The 22,859-nt window shown below is 37.5% G+C and overlaps 1 protein-coding gene across 3 annotated transcripts in view; it reads right to left on the reverse strand.

The window, feature by feature from the left end:
• The window catches only part of SIPA1L2 (signal induced proliferation associated 1 like 2), a 71,011-nt gene extending 63,028 nt beyond the window's left edge, over window positions 1-7,983 (reverse strand). For all 3 annotated transcript variants that reach the window (XM_081314956.1, XM_081314955.1, XM_081314954.1), the window contains exons 1-2: window positions 5,892-7,983; window positions 1,995-2,128 (exon numbers count right to left, since the gene is read on the reverse strand). In XM_081314956.1, the coding sequence (XP_081171082.1) occupies window positions 1,995-2,128; window positions 5,892-7,347 (1,590 nt within the window). In that variant the 5' untranslated portion in view covers window positions 7,348-7,983. The remainder of the gene's footprint in view (window positions 1-1,994; window positions 2,129-5,891) is intronic.
• Between the last annotated feature and the right edge of the window lie 14,876 nt (window positions 7,984-22,859).

Here is a 22,859-nt window from a genome sequence, read left to right on the forward strand (position 1 = left end):
TGGCTTACTTGTTTACTCAGTTTTATTTGAATGGTAAAAGATAATAATAAAAGCTGAGTACAGAAGATCAGTATTAAATGAGCAAATGCATGACAAGGAATAGAATGAACAAGGCCATTGTTATCTTGCATACTAAACTGTGCAATGAAAGCTGATGTGATGAAATATATTGTTAAGAGCATTCGCACATGGAAATACACACATGTACATTTGTCTCTGCATTCTAAAATATTCAAATAATGTGTATCAGATAAGTTTATTTGAAAGATAATTGATTAGAGTTCATTTGCTTTCACTGAGTTGTTTATGACAGCAGTTCTCCATATCCTGCCTTCTATAGGTATCTCCGAAGTGTGGACAGATGATGATGATGATGATAACTTTATTGACACTTTGAATGTACACCAATCGGCATACATCAAAATGAAATTTTGTTGCATACAGCTCTCAAAGGGTCACCACCTCCGATATATATTCCTTGTTCGGGGCCCGCTCAAATTTCACATTGTCCATTTTAGTCTCTAGGGAGTGAACGATGGCAAACAGGACAGATGGAAATGGGGCTCCATGTGGATTAGCCCTCAAATTCGCTTGTATTCTGACAACCTCGCCTTCTTTCCTTTTTCTGATCCTGACTCTTCCACCTTTTCCTTAAAGAGGCCTTGCTTCTTTTCGCCCCTGGAGCACGCTGCCGCCGCCACCAACTCCAACATCAAGGTTGACTCATCCTTCCGAGGTAGGTAAAATGAGGACCCAGATTGTTGGGGGCAATTAAGCTGACTTTGTAATAATGCCGCTTGGGGTGTGTGTGAAAGCCCTAATAAGCAGGCATATACATAGAATGAAGGCTACTGCTAAGTTTGTAAGCCGCCCTGAGTCTTCGGAGAAGGGCGGGATATAAATGTAATTAAAATAAAAAAATTAAAAAACTCCTCCAAAAGCCTCTCTCTCTTCCTCTGGACCTGCTGACAGCCTCATCCAGTTCCTTCGCTCCATAAGCTCCAGGTCGTCTCCTCCTCTGCCTCCTCTGGAAACAGCCCTGATTTGCAATAGAATCCATCACTGGGCCAGCAGGCAGATCTTGCTGCTGGTAGAACAAATTCAAACAGCGCCAACGACTTTTAACGGTCTCACCAACAGTTCCAAAACAACTAGAAACTCACCAGGCCAGCAAAGATTGTCGGTCGTATGTCGTATGTTACCTTAGTTCCACCATGTTGCTCAAACACATTAAAATCTTCCTTATCATGTGGCCTATAGCGCTTACTATCCCTCCCAAAACTATTCACCTTCAAGAGCCAATGCAGCCGCAGCCATTCCAGGCGCCGCCATCTTAGATAGGAGTCCATTATCTACATTATGATCAGAAGCCTAACCTGAGCAGAAAAGTTTACTCAGAATGCTAAGGGGTTGGCCTAATTATTGAAAGAAAAGACCTGCATCATATTTAAAAGCAGCAAAAAATAAAAAAAATCTTACCCATCTGCTCAAGATGCAAAAATGCAAAATACACAATACAAAATACAAAACAAGATGTAGCAAACATGGATGGTTCCTTTACACTAAAATACCAAGCAAGCAAGAAAATATTTTATGGTTTTATCTGAAACAGCTGCATTCCTCAGATCTTTTTAATTAATAAACCTGGACTGGCATTTTTTCCAAATGAGGGTTTCACTCTAATTAATCTATGAAATAAGCATGAAGGCATGTTAATAGAATACTATGTTTGTACACAGATTAGTATTTCCAACCATCCTTGGGAATTAATGTGCAGAAAGACAAGATAAAGCCAATGTAATGATACTTTCCCCAGCCATCATAGATCATGGCTGTTGGAAAAAATTCAGAGAACCTATTTAATTAATCCAGTTATCTACATGTGGAACCATACACTCCATATGAAGGAATATAAAGTAAATACACAATAAAAAGTTCTATAAAAATCTGTTTCTCTTTTACATCTCAATTCTGAAGCACTGTGGAAAGCCTACCTCACTTGTTCTGAACACTATACGATGGTTGAATTGTGAACCGTCTTTTTCTTTTCCTTCTTCAAACTTCTCCCTTCGGATGCTAACTGCCACAGGTCCTAAATTTTCATCTATTCCAAAGTAGTTTTGATGTTCTGTAATGTAAAAACAGATAAAATAATAATGAAACATTAGTCTGACAGATTCCTCTTTATATCACAAATGAAAATCACTGGTTGATATTAGATTATCCTTCCTTATGCTCTTCTATTACTAATACCAATTTTATTTTTATGACAAATTTTATACCTAAAAGCATGATGAAAATTGAGAACATCTACACAATACTATTTTCAGCTAAATACTGATTAACAAATTAATGACTAAGATCATATTTTTGCCTGATATTCTTAATTTAGATATTCCAGTAATCTATATTATTCTAAAATCAGTTTAACTTATATTGGGAAATACCCTTTTAAAAGAAAAAAGAAAAGATATTATCTTCAATTCACAATAGGCAAAATTCAATACATGTAAACATATTTTAAATGCCATTAACTTCAACAGCATAAGAATTAATTATCCACAAGAAGCCAATACTATTAAAATGTGCTTCTTGGATTATATCTACAATAAAGAAGATAGATTTTTACATGTATTCTTCATTAATACTTGTATTATTAAAGTGTATTAAAGCATATCAAATATGCTTCATTATTAACAATTTGCTTATCAACATCACGCAAAGCAAGGTAATCACTGATAGTAGGACACACAACCTCATCTAGTAGTCTCCCAATGTAAATTCCTAATGTGATTTAGCCAACGGCTAGATGGCTAAGCATGATAGGAGCTGTAGCTCAAAAATCCTGAAAGTCACCATGTTGGAGAACCATGGCACTATATGTTTAGGATCAGGAAATTGTTAGTTTTGTTATTGAACCTGTAGCTTCTCACTTCTAAATTTGCTGATGTTGGGAGTGTGTGATGGAATGTAGTCATTTGCATTCCCAGGAGGAAGGAGGTGCATTCCACAGAAAGAAGACACCTCAATTCAGATAGTTTATGTGACAGAGAGAGAGTGAAAGAGTCCCTCCATAATAGTTTTCAGAATATATGCTTGACGTAGGTAATAGAGTGCTTCAGTTTGGTAAGATTCTTCTTTAGGTATGGAACAATAAAGAAATTTACTTGGAAGAATCAACATTTTGACCTATTTTTTTTATGGTTTTGTGACCCTGATGTCAAACTGTTGATCTTTCAAAGGACTTGAAGATACGGTTTTTCCCACCATTGTGGACAGGGTATTAGAAAAGCCAGCATTATATCTGCTAGAAAAATGTTTAAAGGAGAATTCAATTTTTTTTATTGTTTCTTTTTTGTTTTTGTTTTTTTGTCATTTTATTCATCACATTACATTAGTTGATTTATATTAATTAAGGCAGGCAACCATAAAAATTTTTAAACAAATACAGCACCTCTTTTGGAAGCTTTGCAAAGTTAATTGTCATGCAATTTATTCTAGGAATAATTCTTCTCTTTATGTAAGGCTAATGAAAATTATGCCAACTTATAAAAATCCATTTAGTGTTATGATTCAACAGGGCTTTGACTTCCAGATTCAAAGACTATATAAAATTGGAGCCCACTGATTCAAAGTTTGATATGAGTGCACTAAAACATAATTGTTCTCTACACAAATTCTCCCTCTCTCCCTCAATTACTCATTCAACCCATTAACCTAGATATGCAGGGAAGAAACAAAATCTTTTTCTGTAAACTCTATCATTTTCTCAAGCATGTTCTCCCACCTTTAAAAAAATATCCTCACTGATCCCTTCCCCGTTCATAATAATTTGTCTATATTCTTTATTCCAGGAATAAATTGTGAGTGTTTTCTATCGATGGGGGGAACTGCTCCATCAAAGGGGTGGGGGGACTGTTCACACCATGAAATTCCTCTTGGAAGTTAGAATATTCATTTTCTACAAAAATGGCAGGTTTTACCCATATGATACACTGTCATAATCACAGTGCCTATTTACTCCACGTAAGTAAATGTCTAACTTTCAATACTAAAAAGTATGCATCTGGAACACAATTGCAATATTGGGAACCAACATGCCTGTTTATTTAATAATGTTTCATTTAGAACAATATTAAGAATCTTTACGTATTTGGAAAACAAAACTATTTTTCAAAAATTAGTTTAAGTATCTACCACTTCTGCAGTCAGAAGAGTTTCTTTCTGAAGATTGACTTAAATGGATTTCACAATGTTTCTAGTCATACATTCAAACATAGCACATAAGACAAAATATTTTAGAAAATTAATAAACTTGAAAAGTAGTGCACATGTTTTATGTATCACTGGGTACGTAATATAAATTTAAAACAGATATTAAAAGTATGGCCCCAAACAAGTACAATGTCAAGAAAAAGAAGAAATTGATGTGACTGTTCAAAAGGCTTGCAATGATCTGAGAATAATAATAATAAAAGGACACATACTATTGTGGAAGGAGGGACAAGTTACTAGTCACTTAGGTGAGATGGGTAGTAAAGAAGATGGATGGATGGATGGATGGATGGGTGGGTGGATGGATGGGAAAATTGAGACTGGAATGCTAAAGCTCAGAAAGCTGTTAATATAAACAATATGGACATATTTAAATATGTTCAAATAAAAAAAAGATTAATACAACAGCTGCTCAGCGAAATTGTAAAATACTACCAGGTAACATGGAAAAAGCAAAACTACTTGGCTTCATCTTCTCCAACAAGAGCCTTGTGTTCTGCTAGTAATTGTGACCAGCAAGTTTTATTTATTTGAGGATGATGAAAACATGGTAAATTGGCTTTTTGCAAAGTGGCACCACTTCATTTCACAGAGTTACCTCGAGCCTAATAATAGAAGCAATTCAATTCAAGGCAGCAAACTGGAAAGCATTCTACTACAGTGCCACTAATAAAAGTATCAAGACATGCCACTTTATTTCAACCAGGTATTTTGCTTTGTGGAGAACAGCTGAAATATCAGATGCATGAAGGAGGTCAAATGGCTCTATCTTTAATCAAAGGAGAAGAATCAGAAAACTAAAATATAGTACTCAAAATCTGGAAAATTCTAGACAAAATTATTAAATTATTTGGAAACAATGCAGTGTTAAAAATCACCACAGATGGATCAAGAATAAATAATGACTACTCTTATCTCATTTTTTAAACTGGTAAACTTTGTTAGTGGACTGTGAAAATGCTGTAGACACAATATATGTCTATTTACATGTTGAAAAGAAAGACTGTAGCCATTAGATTAGCAAACTAATTAAAACAGCCCTGCCATTAGATGGTTTCAGAACTGGTTTGAAAACCACCTTCTAGCAATGCTCATCAACAGAATTAACTAATTTGGCAATAGTATATATGAAGAGGTTTTGGGATTTTTAATTGATCAGAAATTAAATAATATTCAGCAGCATAAAATTACCAGAAAAAAGATAATAATTTAGGTGATATTTTTTCTAAATTGGTTAAACTCTACTTCAATTATTTTGCCGAGCTTTTGGCACCAAAATTAAGAGGGAATTAAGCAAGTTCAGCCCTGAGAAGATTAATTGAGGATATCACAGAATTTTTTAAATTCCTGAATTTCACAAAGAAAGTCAAGATATATCCATCTCCTTTGAAATAGTATGGCTTATAGTCTAAAGAACATTGTTCATGTCATATTCACTTTTTAAAAATAATTCTAATTATGGTTTTCTGTAATAACCAGAAAGAACAAAACTAGACAAAAATCCAACTCCAGCAAAGCAATATGCATTTCCAGTAACTAAATGAGTTTATTTAAAAGGAACATAAAATCCTAGCACTAACACTTCGAAAATAAAGATGCTGAAGAAAATCACTCACCTTTTCCATAGAAGAATTTCCTGTAATAATAGGCACCGAGATCAATGTGCTCTATCACATAACGCTTTACTTTCTCTCTGTGGATTGGTTGATTTTCCCGTGGTACTTCTAAGACAGAAACACCGGCATTGGTGCAATGTGAACTTAGGGAAGATTCAAAAGAGCAATTATCTCCTGAAGAAAAAGATGCTGAATTTGCTCTAGAGAGTGCAATCTTCCTATCACCTTCCCCACCAGTTTCATTCCTGAAATAAGGACAATTCAGTACTAAATCATTACTCTTCCCATCACCTTCATCGGCATCTAAATTTTCCTTTGAATTTAGGTCCTCTTTACTTCCCAAAGGAGATTCACAGCTCCCAATCTGACTTGCTGCCATTGAAGTTTGCGATGCAGCTGATGCCCCGGTGGTTATATTCTTTCTTTTGCCCACGTTAATTTTAGTAGCCATTGCTTCATTTATGTTAAACAGAATACTCTGAACATCGTAGTGTGCAAAGCACTTTTGACAATTCCAAGGATGAACATTCTTCTCAAATCTACTATCCTCTAGTTCAGATGCGAATTTTAGTGCTTCGTGTTCACTTTTAGCAGTTCTCAGTTTTTTAAAAAGAGATGTTTCTACTGATTCTGATTTTAATCTCCATTTGAAAGATTTTTCCTGATCTCTACCAATAAGCAAGGTACTATCCATATAGTCCAGTCCAGAAATTCTGACAAATTCTCCTCTTGAAATCTGAGTTGCAGCATGGAGACTTGGAGAAATTGTGGAGTCACCGTGGAAAAATTCAGGAAGTCCAAACGGTGCATGTATTTTATGCTCAACATTCTCTACTGTATAGCCACGAAGCATTGCAAAAAAGTTCTCTCCACACAAGCCTTGTCTGTCAATTGATGAAGTACTTCCATATTCCCGATGAAGAGCTGCTCCTGTATTTGGGTTTACAGCATTCTGGTCCAGAACATCCTCAGTGTCAATGTCACTGATTGTAACATCACTATTACTTCTTTGCCTTATAGGATGAAGTCCCCTATGTGGAGAATGGATAAAAATGTCTCCTAGAGCATACTTGGGTCCTGCAAATTCCAAATCAAGCTGCTCCTTTTGCTGTCCTTCATCCTGATCCCCATTTACTAATCCTCCACTCTCACTTTGAGGCCTATCTTCCCAGGTAGCATTAGGTAGTTCCTTGACACACTCTTTCTTAGGTGGCCATTCAGATACTCTGGCTCGGACTCCCATTTTAGGCACAGCAGGAGTACCATTGGCTGAGTTAATATTTTCACTTTTGTTGCTGGTATTTAGAGATATAGGAGGACCCATATTATCATTCAAAGCCTTAAATTTTCTGGCAAAGTAATCATCTGATTGCATAATTCTTACAGATTCCCTGTATTTTGAGGAACCTCTGCTAGGCTTGTGCTTTTCTTCTTGTAAAGATTTCTTATCACACATATCCAAAGAAAATGGAACGTTATGTTTTATCTTCAAGACCAGTGGTGTTGCTGTAACATTTCCATTATAAATAGAATAAGAATATATCTAAAATTGGATCCTGTTGCTGTTTCAGACAATAGCCTTACGCAATTCATTTCTCATTCTTCATATATTTTGATCAAGAATGAATCTGCAGTTGATTCGCATTTACTCCATGTACCTGTCCATATTAAAAAAAAGAAAGAAAATAAATTTACATGTTTTGAAAAGAATACATTGAAAATATATACTTTACAAGTATAAAAAAGTAAAGGTAAAGGTTCCCCCGCACAAGCGTGCTAGTCGTTTCCAACTCTAGGGGCCGGTGCTCATCTCCGTTTCAAAGCCGAAGAGCCAGCGCTTGTCCGAGGACGTCTCCGTGGTCATGTGGCCGGCATGACTAAACACCAAAGGCGCACGGAACGCTGTTACCTTCCCACCGTAGTGGTCCCTATTTTTCTACTTGCATTTTTTACGTGCTTTCGAACTGCTAGGTTGGCAGAAGCTGGGACGAGTAACAGGCGCTCACTCTGTTACGCGGCACTCGGGATTCGACCCGCCAAACTGCCGACCATCTGATCGACAAGCTCAGTGTCCTAACCCACTGAGCCACCGCGTCCCTGTATACTACCACCTAAAATTGTAAATAATTAAATGCAAATAACTGTAAATAATTATATTAAATTCAGCCTGTTCTATTATTGCTAGGTGTAAATACAGTAGGCAGTTTCATAAAACTACTGAGGAAATTTTGAAACTCCAACTATTCCCTGCTCTCTGTAATGGCTCCTCTTCAATGGTAAAGCTTAGCCATCCAAGCAAGGATATTCTAACGTTGTAAAAGCATGGCTTCTCCATATAGAGAACTTATGGAGATTGTTTTTAGAGCCTTCTGTATTAGATTTAATATTTAATAACTATTAAAATGAATATTTAATATTTACGCTGTTTGTTATATGCGCACTGTTTACAATATACCGTATAATTATTGTACTTTATTATCTTAATTGGAAATTACCTAGAGTTAAAGTTAGACTAAGGAAAGTAAAATAATTCTGCCACAGAATCCCCTGGGAATGAATGTTGGCAGTCTGTTCCTACCAATCTTCATTGCAATGTTAAATTATTAGCTAACATTAGCTTCTCTGATCACAAGAACCTCCACATTTTAAAAGATCTGTTACTGAAACTTGAATACAGATTACAGTTACTTACATGCTTACATTTCAAAAAAATATCTCAGACCAGATAATATTACATTTCCAAGTTGAATCAAATTATGTATTAAAGAATGATAGCACATTTATTTGCATTTTTATGTTACAAAACTTAAGGGGAGACACGTACAAAATAGAAATGTGCAAACCAGCCAAATCTGATTCTAATCTTTAATTCCAATGTAAAATCTAATTTAATTTGAATGTCTGGATTGAAGAATCACTTCTGAATCAATTTTGATTAAAATATTTTCTGCACATTTATGAAAACCATATAAATCATCAGAGGGATCTGATCTGAGAACTGGAATAGATTTGTTAACTTTGTGCAAAAAATGATTCCATGAATAGATTTGATTAAATTATCATGTAACAGACTGTCAAAACTAAAGCTTCCTCCAGGCCCTAATATAAAGGTTCTGATATTTGCAAACATAGTTAAGAAATGATCTATATTTTCTTTTAAAAGGTATAAAATCCATGGGTCAAAATAATGCTCTACTAATATTTAGTAAAGCGGACAGGGTTTTTACTGATACTCACACCCACAATAAGAAATGTTAACGGCATATTAAATATACAAAACTGATCTGGAACTCTGATACCTCTTTAAACATGAATGAGCAGTGTCAGACATATGAATTTATTTTGCAGAAATGATAGAATCCAATGAGTGTTTTGATGTGGTTCAGTCATCAGAGTCTGATAGACCATGATTTAATCAGATCATAAACAAGACAATCGTTTGAACTCTCCTTCCTCCCACACCACATGCTGTTTTAGTGTCCATGGACTCTGAGGAAGTAGATAGAGAGCTGTCTCAGCTGTTCCCTGCCACTTGTGGGCTTGATCCATCCTTTTCCCTGCTCATTAAGAGATCTGATAGAACAGACATATCAAACACAAGGCCCGGGGGCCGGATGCGGCCCGCAAAGTGGTTTCATGTGGCCCGCAAAGCCATCCTGGAAACAGTGAGGGAACGGCCCACACTGCCATGGCCCTGACCCAGAGACCCTCCTTCTGCCAGAGACCCTCAGATCTGTCCCACTCCTGCCCAGGCCCCCATAGGCACCCTTGATGCGAATGATGTAGAGCTGGCCATGCCTATCCAGTAGGCCATACGCACTCTAGCCACGCCCACCCAGGCCACGCCCACCCGGCCCCCTGAGGGCAACCACAATGCTGATGCGGCCCTCAATGAAATTGAGTTTGACACCCCTGTGATAGAAAATAAAGTTAGACCTGGAAAAATGGAAGAATTTAAAACTGTCTTTACTAGGAAGGATAGCTACAATTAAAATGAATGTATTGCCTAAGATTTTATTCTTGTTCCAGACAATCCCGATAAAACTTGGGGGACTTTTTTTAAAGAGTTGGACTCCTTAGTTCTGAAGTTTATACAGCAGGGGAAAAAAGCTAGAATAAAAAAGAAAACGTTGCAAGATACTAAAGAAAATGGGGGTTTTGGTTTACCTGAGTGGACTTTGTATTATCAAGCATCTGTACTGACATGGGTGAAAGAATGGATAATGCTTAGGAATAAAAGGTTGTTATGTTTGGAGGGACACGATTTACAGTTGGGATGGCACGCGTTTCTATGGTATGGGAAAAACAAAATTCATAGATATTTTCAAAATCACTGTATTAGAAATGCTTTGATAACTGTATGGGAAAAAATCAAAATGAAAATATATGTAAAAATTCCAGGTGGTTATCAACAATTGAAGCTTTTTCACACGTAAATTTGTTAGATTTTGAAAAAACGTGGACATACAAAGATATTTTAAATATTGATGGGACATTAACATCAGGGTATCAACATGTCATGGTGGGTACATTTACAAATACAAAATAGATATGAAAAAGACATGAAAATATTTGAATTTTATAAAGAACAAAATGTGTTTGATAAGAAATTATTAACTTCTGATGAGAAACTAATTAAAAAGTATAATTTTTTGTTAACTTTAGAGATGGAAAGTGAACAAATCAAAGGGTCAATGACAAGATGGGCGGAGAACTTTGGTTATAATATAGAATTAGAAGAATGGCAAAAATTATGGGAGAGAAATTATAAATTGACAGTGTCAATTGCATACAAAGAGTATTTGTATAAAATGTTTTATAGATGGCATTTACCTCCAGCTAGATTAGCAAAAATGTTTAAAAATGTATCAGGTAAATGTTGGAAATGTAAATGTAGTTTAGGTACATATTATCATACTTGGTGGACATGTGATAAAGTAAAAGCTTATTGGAAGAAAATACATACTTGGCTAGAAAATATATTAGGAGAACATGTAACATTCAATCCTGAATTATTTTTATTCGGTATGCTACCAGGAAAGACTAATAAACAAAATACATACTTGGTTTTACATATTATAACTGCAGCAAGAATAAGTTATGCACAATGCTGGAAAAATGAACGAGTACCATCAGAAGAAGAGCTAATAAAGAAGATACTGGAATGTGCAGAAATGGACAGATTAACTATGAGATTAAAGGATAAAGAAGAATCAGAATATTATGAAAGCTGGAACTCATTTTATAAATGGTTGGAAAAGAAAACCAAAAAATGAAATTTGTATATGAATTAATGGATTATGAACTCAGCTCACACGTTGTTTGGAAAATTAACATATGTATGTAAAGAATAAGAAAATAAAATAAAATATGAAAAAAGAGATCTGATAGAGCAGGGGTGTCGAACTCAATTTCATTGAGGGCCGCATCAGCATTGCAGTTGCCCTCAGGGGGCCGGGTGGGTATGGCCTGGGTGGGCCTGGCCTACTGGGTGGGCGTGGCTAGAGTGCGTATGGCCTACTGAGTGGGCATGGCCAGCTCTACCTCGTTCGCATCAAGGGTACCTATAGGGGCCTGGGCAGGAGTGGGACAGATCTGAGGGTCTCTGGCAGAAGGAGGGTCTCTGGGCCAGGGCCAAGGAAGTGGGGGCCGTTCCCTCACTGTTTCCAGGATGGCTTTGCGGGCCGCATGAAACCACTTCGCGGGCCGGATCTGGCCCCCAGGCATTGTGTTTGACATGTCTGTGATAGAGGGCATGGTGGACTGGACCTAGGAGATTGTAACCACCTTTCTTTAGGAGGTATACTGACAGCAGTCTTGAAAGGGATTGTGGGTGCTCTTTTTGATCCATCTGTTTTTACCAGCTATTACCCTGTCTATAGCCTTATATTCTTAAAGAAATTTACCAAGACTGTGGCTAGTATTTAAAGAGCCTTGGTGGAGCAGTGGGCTAATGCCTCCTTAAGTAACACCAGCTGCCTGCAATTAGTGCAGGTTCGCATCCCACCAGGCTCAAGGTTGACTCAGCCTTCCATCCTTCCGAGGTAGGTAAAATGAGAAACCAGATTGTTGGGGCCAATAAGCTGACTTTGTAATAATGCCGCTTGGGGGGGGGTGTGTGAAAGCCCTAATAAGCAGGCATATACATAGAATGAAGGCTACTGCTAAGCTTGTAAGCCGCCCTGAGTCTTTGGAGAAGGGCGGGATATAAATGGAATTAAAATAAAATAAAAATAAAATAGTATACAGCTACCATAAGAAAGTGAATAAACCAAACTCTTTCAGACTGGCTTCAAACATGGAAATGACTCTGATGACTCTTGTGGAAGATCCGTGTTGAGACCTGGATGGCGATAGTGACCCTTCCTGGTTCTCTTAGATCTCCCAACAATTTTTAATACCTTTGACCATTCTGATCTCCTGGACCATTTAGACTGGAAAATGGAAACACTGCTCAGCAGATGGTTCTGTTCCTACTCCAGTGAGCAATTTCAGGCACGGAAGGGAGAAAGATCAGCTAAGCAGTTGCTCTTTTGTGTAAGCAGTTGCTCTTTTATGGATAGCTCATGCCTTGTACCTTTCTTCCAGCTTTTTTACTTCTTTATCAAACTGGAAGAAAGGTCTTTCCTTAATTTGGCGTATAACACTATTAATACACTGTACATGGATACTAGGAGCTACACTGGAAAAAACTGTAAATCTTGGCCCAGTGTCTGGAAGTTGTGGGGTCTGGATAGGATAAAATAGGGTGAAATTGAATAGAAGCAAGACAGTGTCATTATTTGTTCATTAGGATTAAATGGCATCTCCAATGTTGTCTCTTGATGGGATGGTATTGCCTCACACCAAGTCTGTGACATCCTGGAGTCATGGCTACTCCTAGATAGTGGGAAGAGATACTGAGATGCAGTATACTCAGCATACTTCAGGATAGGGTAGGATAGGATAGGATAGGATAGGATAGGATAGGATAGGATAGGATAGGATAGGATAGGATAGGATAGGATAGGATAGTCTTCACAATTCTGTAAATTATATTATTTTTATTTCTTTTCAAGCAGCTTTCATATTTTCCGTAAGTCTATTTTCCAGTTATTCCTTTAGAACAGAGGTATCAAACTGCCGGCCCATGGGCCGGATGCATCATCCGGAAGCCACGCCCACCCCATTGCTGGCAATGGCAAAACCGTCCTGATACATTGCACGATATCACGTGATGTCGCGAGTTTGACATGTCTGCTTTAGAAGAATATATCCTTTATCTGCCTCATATGGAACCTGTGCCTTCTTACCCTATACACATTCTATGATTTTTTCCTTTCTTTCCTGTTCTTCTATGTCCTTTTTCTCCAAAATCCTCTCTTGACACTAGTATAAAATAGTCTGTCCTACATTAAACACTCGTCATTCTTGTATCCCTCACTAATGTTCTCAATCTTTCATCATAAATCAATCATGCTTCTAGATTTATATTCATTATTTCGCTATATGTATGTACATAATAGGTTTATTCAAAACCTACAAAAAATTTGTCTAGACCTTCCATATGGCCCAGTCATTTCTTTGCTTTCTCATTGCATTCCCACTCATTCATTTATGCCCTTAGCTGAATATTTTTCTCCTTCATATTTATTCAGACGATTCCCAAAACATGTCTGTTTTTTCCATTATCAACACTCATTAGTGCATAACATGCAACTATTACTAACTGGGCATAGCAATAAAGGTCTCTCTAGGAATACAAACATATTCTCATGAGCTTATGAGCTAAAGAGTCACATTTCAAAATATATATAACTTTTATTGCAGATACAAACATTTCTGTTACAACGATGGCTATGAATCCAACCATATTTATGTATCAGCTCTTTTTCCTTACCTAAATTTTTGCCACCTCTTTCTTAACTTTGAGGATATCTGCACTGTATTCTCATAATGGCTTTATCTGGCCTTTGATTCTATACCTGTGTTCTTGCCACCTTGAGCACAATTTTTCAGATTTATACTTTACATCTAGAACAGCTATTAAGCTTCTCTCTGTGAAATATTGGAAGTATAGAATCGTAGAAGCCTTGATAAACTATTTTAATGAAATAATTAAAAAAATTGTTCAATCCGACATATGCAGAGTATAAGAGATAAGCTGTATACAGTAGAATCAAAGTTTAATTTCTACATCTCTTTCTTCTGCATTACATCTGAAAGCTTCCTACTACATGTATATACAATGGACCAGTACTGGTTTCAGTATCTCTGTTTCTAGTGTTGGTAATCTAGTCCTTGCAGCAACCTGGATTAGACCAATCCATATTTTCTAACATAAGCCAACTCTTTCATTCATAATAAATCCTGTATCTTCATCTCTCTGTGTACCAGTTCCATTTCACAAGATCTGACCACTTTCATTCAGACCTATTACATCCTTTCCTTTTCTCGTTTCACAGACACAACTTATTTTTCTCTTCCATTTCATTTGCTAATTCATACCCTTTATCATATCCTCCTCTTATGTTACAAGTTACAATATTTCATATACAGTAATTACTACCGGATAGGTCTCTCTATACATTGCCTCAAGTCATATTGGGTAGAAATCAATCAAGACTTTCATATAATACTCAATAAGGCAGAGCAAATTATTATCCTTACTTGTACCTATAGCACATGCACAACCAAAGCACACATTTTTCTCCAAACCTAGTCATACTATTCTAACCCAAGCTAGAATCTATAATCTAGACTTTATCTTGTATTACTTCTGAAGATTGCTATCCCTTCTTTTCAAAGTAAGGTAAAGGTAAAGGTTCCCCTGCACATGCGTGCTAGTAGTTTCCGACTCTAGGGGCCAGCGCTTGTCCGAGGACCTCTCCGTGGTCATGTGGCCGACATGACTAGACGCCAAAGATATCAAAGTAGTGATACCTAAAAGGGTATCATTTTCTGTAAGCAAGTATGTCATTCAAGCAATGTTCAACTTTAAATCTTCAGTTTTAAGAATGCTTTTCATGTTTAGGGATCTCTGGTTGCAGCTAGGATATAGTGGGTTTTGGAAAAGAAAAAAAACAGAAGCTGTTATTACTTTAATCTGAGAACCTTTTCTGTAATTATTTGGAATTTTGACTACTACTTTTGAAGTGCTGTAGCACCCACAGTTAAATAGAATGGAGCTTTTCTGCAAGAACAATGAGCCTTATTGTACCACTGGTTGTTCAAATATTTAATAAGAAGATATTGTATTTTGATAGAAGGGGGACTGGTTAAGATGACTCCTCAGGAACCTAAATAATTCCCATCTCTAATATGTTTACAATTAAAGCTATCAGAACAGAGCTGGTGCCCAATAACATTGCAGTATTGTGTTTCAAATAAAGTCCAGAAGGCTCAAGAAAGAACAAATAAAGCGAAGAGTGGAGAGGGCAATTGAGGATATATCTAAAAGATGCCAAGTCAGATCTAAAAATAAATCTTTATGACTTTTTCTAACAAAGCTAAAAAAATAATGGACGCAAAGATATCCATTATAAAACAGAACACAATTAGTTGATTGAAAAAACACTTTAATAAAAAGAAAATAGAAAGCTGATTTTGAAAGAGGTATATATAGCAATAAATCCTCAGCCTAGTGTGTAGCATGACTCTATACTATACACATGAACACTGTACAAAGCTATACTTCAGAAAGTAGAAGGCGTAAATACAAAGGAAGAAATCTTCCATATTGAAAGGAACTTTAGCCATCTCCACACTTCAATCACCACACTGCCAAAGGCCCAGCAAATAAGACAGACAGACAGATACTGTGTGTGTATGTTCATTCATTCAATGGACACATGTTTTAAAAGAAATACTTGAACATCTTCTATTTGTTGAAGAACTACTTGCTAAACATTGGTGAATGTTTGCTTGTGAGGGCAAGATTGTAAAATTTACAAGCTTTGTCTTCAAACTAATGTAATATTTATTTTTCAGTTAATTTCACTAAACTAAGCTAAAACTGATTTAGCCAATAATATATTCGGTACAATGAGATGATCTTTGTAAAAGAACCTTTCCTTCCGTTCATACAGCAAGCATCCTGCAAATACAATTTCACATTCTCTTTAACTAAAGAATTTTTATTTCCAAGCTGGAAATTCAACTGCAAACACTCTGTGTAGCAATGAAAACAGAAAACCACTTTGTTTCCTATCATGCTAAGAGAGACAGGAAAAAGGGACAGAGCGAGATAGACAAATGAAGCAGGTATTTTCAATATTTCGTATCTTGATTTGTAAGAATTCTGCTAATTGACAATACAAAGAAAAATGCTACATGGGTTGTTTCTTTCTAAAAAAAACAAGCCTAGTTTATGATGTATGAAGGCAAATATACGTGTTCCCAGGATAATGTTGCAGGATCCAATTTGAGTCAGTCACCAGGAAAAGAGATTTAGTCTTCCAAACTTTTGGACTCATCCTGGAGCCCATCGCTGGAGAACTTCCCTCTCATTCACACATTCTAGAGATAGAGAGAAGTTCCCTCAAGATGGGTTCCAGCACGATTCCAAAAAATTGGATTCTGGGTTATGATGCTGTTTTGAGAAACAAGCTAGTGTTCAATATGTGTCTATTACAGTTAACTAATTTATAGAGCTAACCAGGATTCTTTCTCATTTTCCATGTTTATATTTCCATGCAATATACAAATGAAAGAAGTTAAGCCCAAAGAGGGCATACAGGAAGCAAGACAAGGCAGAATATCCAAGTCTCTTATCAATTTAGATTTAAAATTCACCTCCCTCGTATCAACAGGGGGAAAATACATTTGTTTTTCCCAATATAACTTAGTTTTTTTAAAAAAAACTTTCTACAACCTCTCAAAACTGTTCCCATGAGGAAGAATGAAAAAAATAGCTTACTAAAGCCACATTTACACAGCTGCTTTGCCACATGTTTGCCTCTTTTCCAAAACCATTAGCAAGTTCAGAGAACTTTTCTGATAAAACAGGACTGGACTGGCTTGGCCTGGTGTGATGATGGGAAATTCTATTAATTTATAAAAATTGTTCATTAAACAAATATATATGACCACCCATCTATCAGAAATAACTCTAGGTGAAGGAAATGTGATCTTATTAGCTGTAATTAGCAATTGTGACAGTTCTTTGATGAAAAAGACAATTTCCAACGAATGTCAGTAACATGTACCTGTAGCCAATCTATCCCCAAGAAAATTGGGACATGCAAGGAAGAAATTAAATACAATTGCAAGATTCCTAGATGGTCAAAGTGAGGGGAAGCAATGGGATTAGAGACATGAATTGGATAGTCTGTGATCTGAAGGACTAGGCCAGAGGTGTCAAACTTGCAATGTCACATGACAAGTCACGAAAATATCGCGACTTTTTGCCATTGCCAGCAATGGGGTGGGCGCGGTTTCACTATGATGCATCCAGCCCGCGGACCGGCAGTTTGACACCCCTGGACTAGGCAAATAGCTAAACAACATCATCAAAATTAGCCAGTGCTTTGAATCCAACTGAACCTGAAAGATGTATTTGAAAGATCATTGGAAACCATTAAATAAAGCGTTGTTCCAACTCCATTTCGTTGCTGAACAGCCTTCACTCAAAGGGAGGTCAGTAACATTACCTAGATTCTCAGGTTTGGAAATGTGATGGGCATTTACTGGCAAAATGTCTCTTGATTCCATAGGTGTAGCATTTTAGAATTGATTTGGGAACAAAGTTTAAGCATAGTTGGCAAGAGTGAAGTGACATAGGTTGTCACAATAAAAGCGTAAACCAAGAACACTTCTGCATTGTTTTTCTAACTGAAAAGGAAGTTCTGACATAAAATTAGTTACTAAATTAAATCTGGTTTATTTCTCAGTAAATGTATATAGGTTAGCAGTTCTAGAAGATGGCCCCTTTCCCGTCTATCTACGTATTTACTGAGCCATTTATACTGCTCCAAAAAGAATGAGTGCACTCTAGAGAATTAGTTCTATTCTTAAAGGTGCTGTAAGTGAGTTTTAGGCCAAAGCTGTCAGAACAATTTACAATTTAAATAATACATATATATAAAGTTCACACACATATTACCACAGAATAAAACCAAGGAAAAACAGTTGCAGTACAAAGTCCTAAAAGACACCACTGCATTTTGAAACAGAATGTTTTAAAAAGCCTTGGCTGAAGTTTTGAAAAATACTTTACATAGTAACAAAGAGAACTTGCAAATTTATTTTTCTCTACACAGGCAATTCAATAACCAGGTGCTGCCATGGAAAGGCTGTTTTGCTAGTAGCTACTTACCTAATCTCAACAGAGGCACCTGGAGATAACACAGATAACGCTGAGAGGTAAATATGGAGAAGATGCTTAGTCAGATAGCTTGACTCATTTAGCACTTTAAAACTTTTTTTAACCACCAAACAGATAAAGGTTAGTAAATCTAACAACAACAACAACAATAATAATAATAATATTGGAAGGGACCTTGAAAGTCTTCTAGTCCAACCCCCTGCTGAGGCAGGAAACCCTATACCATTTCAGACAAATGGCTGTCCAATTTCTTCTTAAAAACTTCCAGTGTTGGAGCATTCACAACTTCTGGAGGCAGGTTGTTCCACTGGTTAATTGTTCTAACTGTCAGGAAGTTTCTCCTTAGTTCTAGGTTGCTTCCTTCATTGACTAGTTTCCATCCGTTGCTTCTTATCCTGCCTTCAGGCGCTTTGGAGAATAGCTTGACTCCCTCTTCTCTGTGGCAGCCCCTGAGATATTGGATCACTGTCACCCCTCGTCCTTCTCTTCATTAAACTAGACATACCAAAGTCCAGCAACCGTTCTTTATATGTTTTAGCCTCCCATCCTCTGATCATCTTTGTTGCTCTTCTCTGTACTCTTTCTAGAGTAGCGGTCTTCAAACTTAGCCCTTTTATGACTTGTGAACTTCAACTCCCAGAATTTCTCAGCCAGTGCCTGGCTGAGGAATTCTAGGAGTTGAAGTCCACAAGTCATAAAAGGGCCAGGTTTGAAGACCCCTGTTCTAGAATCTCAACATCTTTTAACATTGTGGTGACCAAAACTGGATGCAGTATTCCAAGTGTGGCCTTACCAAGGCATTACAAAGTGGTATTAACACTTCACGTAATCTTGATTCTATCCCTCTGTTAATGCAGCCTTTTGGCAGCTGCAGCACACTGCTGGCTCATATTTAAGTGATTGTCCACTAGGACTCCGAGATCCCTCTCACAGTTATGAATATTCAGCGAGGTACCACCTATACTATACCTGTGCATCAAGATCCTTCTGTATCTTAAGCCTATCTTCTGGACTGTTGGCTATTCCTGCCAACTTGGTGTTGTCTGCAAATCTGATGAATTCCCCATCTATCCCCTCATCCAAATCATTGATGAAGATGTTGAAGAGCACTGGGCCCAAAACAAAGCCCTGGGGCACCCACTGCACACTTCCCTCCATGTAGATGCAGTTCTACATATTTTTGCCATGTGGTGGGGTGCCTGTTTGTTCATTTTAAATGCTGCCTTTGGGATTGCGGTTGAATTAGTTCCTTCATTCTCAGCAGTTGGTAGATTGGGTCAATGTCAATGTGTCTGTTTATTAATTTATTAGTAGAGAAAGCAGGCTTCGAGGAATTATCTTTTTGTGTCCTTCTGAGTCTTCATGGACGGACATGAGGGATAGTGTCAGACATGATCCACTATCCTTCATGTCTGTCCACGAAGACTCAGAAGGACACTAGTTTGACCACAGTTGTAACCAAAGCAAAATCAAGGAGAGAAAGAGAATTCCTTGAAGCCTGGTTCTCCACCAATAAGTCAATAAACACACTGACATCAACTCAATCTACCAACCGCTGAGAACAAAGGAACTACTTCAACCGCAATCCCAAAGGCAGAATTTACAGTAAAATGAATAAACAGGCACCACACCACACAGCAAAAATCACAACCTCCCCCACAAGAAATCAGACCACATCCCAACAACAGCCAGCCAAACAAACAACCCAAAATCAGACCCCAAACCAGACCACGACTCAGGGGCAACCAAATGAACAAACACCATTTGCATCACACAGATGATACTTAAAACACCAAGGACTACGGCCCAGCAAAAACAAACAGCCAATCAAACAGCCCAAAACCAGACCATGACTCAGAAACAACCGGACAATTAATACTCACACCAATTTAAAAGCCAGTGCTCTGGCAGATTAGCACAATTCAAAGCGCACTAAAGATGTCCCCCCTGAATGGAGATGAAGCATTTTCTGCCAACTCGCCAAGCTCGGAGATCAAACAAACAGCCCTTTTCTAGATTTACTTATGTGCTGCCCATCTCACCATCAACGTGACTCAGGGAAGTGTGGAGGTAGGTTCTTCTTTCTTAGTCTACCAGCCACCTCCAGTATAGAATGCCTCCATCGGGGTCCCAAACCAATTGGCAAAGCCAAGTTTTGTGGCCTTTTCAGGGCCACAAAACATAGTGGGAATGAATCCTACCTCCAACAGAAAGATGCTTCAGAGGGCAGGAGCTATGGCAAAAAAAGGATTTCTCCTAAACCCCACCAGCTGAAATTCCTTGACTGATGGGAGTCTGCACCATGCCCTTCTGCTGGAGCGAGTGGGGCACTCCAATTCCACTGGAGCTGGACAGTTCCTCAGGTAGTCTGGTCCCATGCCATCAAGGGCTTTGAAGTGATACAATCAACACCTTGAGTTGGATCCAGAAGCAAACTAGCCACCAGCGAAACTCACATACATATTGATTATATGTTGCTTTCACTTTGATTTTGATCTTTTTACTAGATTTTGTGATGATTTATTGTTTTAGGATATTTTCAATTGTTTTACGACATTTCATTCACTGTAACCAAGTGGACATTGCAATCACCACAAATTGGTTATGTTGGGAGTCTAATATTATAAAAAATGTTAAATAAATCCCACTTTAACAAACTGAATCTGTGTCACTTTGCATAAGCATAATTCTATATTACAAATAAATTTTCAACATTTAGAATATATTTCTATTCCTTATAGTCCAATAATTCTTAAGAAGCTTATCATGTTTACCAAGTATTTATAAAAAGTAACAGAACATTTTTAAGAATATACAGTATATAGATATTTCAGCTCTTACACAGATATGGACTGCAAACAAAAATTTGTACAATGTGTACTTGGAACTGTAAATGACTTTGATTTTAACAACCATCAAGCTGCCTTTGTTAGGTGTAAAGAGGTAGAATAACATTCTCCAACGGCTACAGATTGTGATAAACATATACAATTTGCAGCTGCTCAGCTGTTCCCACTTTCACAACAAATCAAATGAATGTAAAAAATGTACACACCCAACAGTTAATGTTATTTTTAAAGACAGCTGTAACTACTGGAGGAATCCCATGAACTCCTATAGTACTTATGTTATAGACCTGGAATAAATTTATTATCGGCAGCAAAATTTCAAGATTGGTAAAATACACTTTCACATTAAACTAACCAAACTTATGGAGACCCCTTACTTTAGTGAATCATTTGCATACCATACTCTTCTTTCTATTTACTGGTATAACCATAAGTAAACCAGGAATAGATGTGTCTTATAATGGCTATTTTCAGGGGAGAGTCCCAGAGTCCTGTAGTGCAAACCTCACCTGATTTGAAAGTACAAGGATATTGATGCACGCACAAAAAGGGGAAGATCTTGCATTGTATTCACTTCCTTGACTTGCCTCCACCTTTCCACAGATGCCACTATCCATCATGCTCTTTAAGCCAGTGACTTAACTGATTATTCTTGATCTAAGAATCTTAATCAAGAAAGCCTGGTATATGAACCTGGAATGTAAGAGAAGCAACTGTTAAATCCCTCAACTCTATGACACTTTAGGGATCTATTTTACCCTTCATACCCTCAAACCACTAGGAAAACAGAAAGCCCAACCCCATCCAGAATTGGAGCCCAAAGCAGTTCAGGGCCATTTAACAAAAAGAACATGTGTCTGCCACCCACACAAAATTTACCTAAGCAAATTCTTTTATTTTCTTTACAATCCAAGAAGCTGCATGTACAAGTACTCCACTAACAAATCTATTAGATCTATTAGATTCCTGATTTATCATCCTGCAGTAGATTATGGAAGTCCTATCCCAGGTAAGAAAACCACAAATAGTTAAGACCTTGAATTTATGGGAATTAGGGGGTTAGATTCTGGACTTATGGCCGTCCTTTTCCTCCCACAAGTGTACAGCTTCTCTCTTCTTCCCACAGAGATTTAATATGCAATATTCTTGCATTAGCTCCTTCCCTTCCTAAGTTGGCTACATCAGATTTCACTGGATCAGCCCAGTCGTGAAGCTCCACGAAGAACTATCACAGCAACTAATCTTCATCTTCTTTGGAGAAACTTCATGGGCTGGTCATGGAAGGGTGACCTTGCTTTTGCTCAGGTTGACTTTTGTGCTTCAATGCACTCTTTCAAGATTTTGATGGAGTAGCCTCTTAACTGCATCACTGGATGCTAGGGCTGCTCCAGACCCCTTAATCCAATTGCCAGGAGCTATTTATGAACTGCCCTAGTGTGACAATTGAGTGGCCTCTCCACTGTAAATATGATAGATCTCAAACAGAGCCTAATAGAAAAGATGGCAAATGTGAACCAGACCATGCTACACTGGACACCAGACTGGCTGACCAACTGTACCCAACAAATGTTAAAGAGCCTTGGTGGAGCAGTGGGATAATGCCTCCTTAAGTAACACCAGCTGCCTACAATTAGTGCAGGTTCGCATCCCACCAGGCTCAAGGTTGACTCAGCCTTCCATCCTTCAGAGGTAGGTAAAATGAGGACCCAGATTGTTGGGGGCAATAAGCTGACTTTGTAAAAATGCCGCTTGGGGGGGGCGAAAGCCCTAATAAGCAGGCATATACATAGAATGAAGGCTATTGCTAAGCACATT

Source organism: Vipera berus (genome assembly GCF_964194415.1).
Source record: "Vipera berus genome assembly, chromosome: 1".
Classification (NCBI taxonomy): Eukaryota; Metazoa; Chordata; class Lepidosauria; order Squamata; family Viperidae; genus Vipera; species Vipera berus.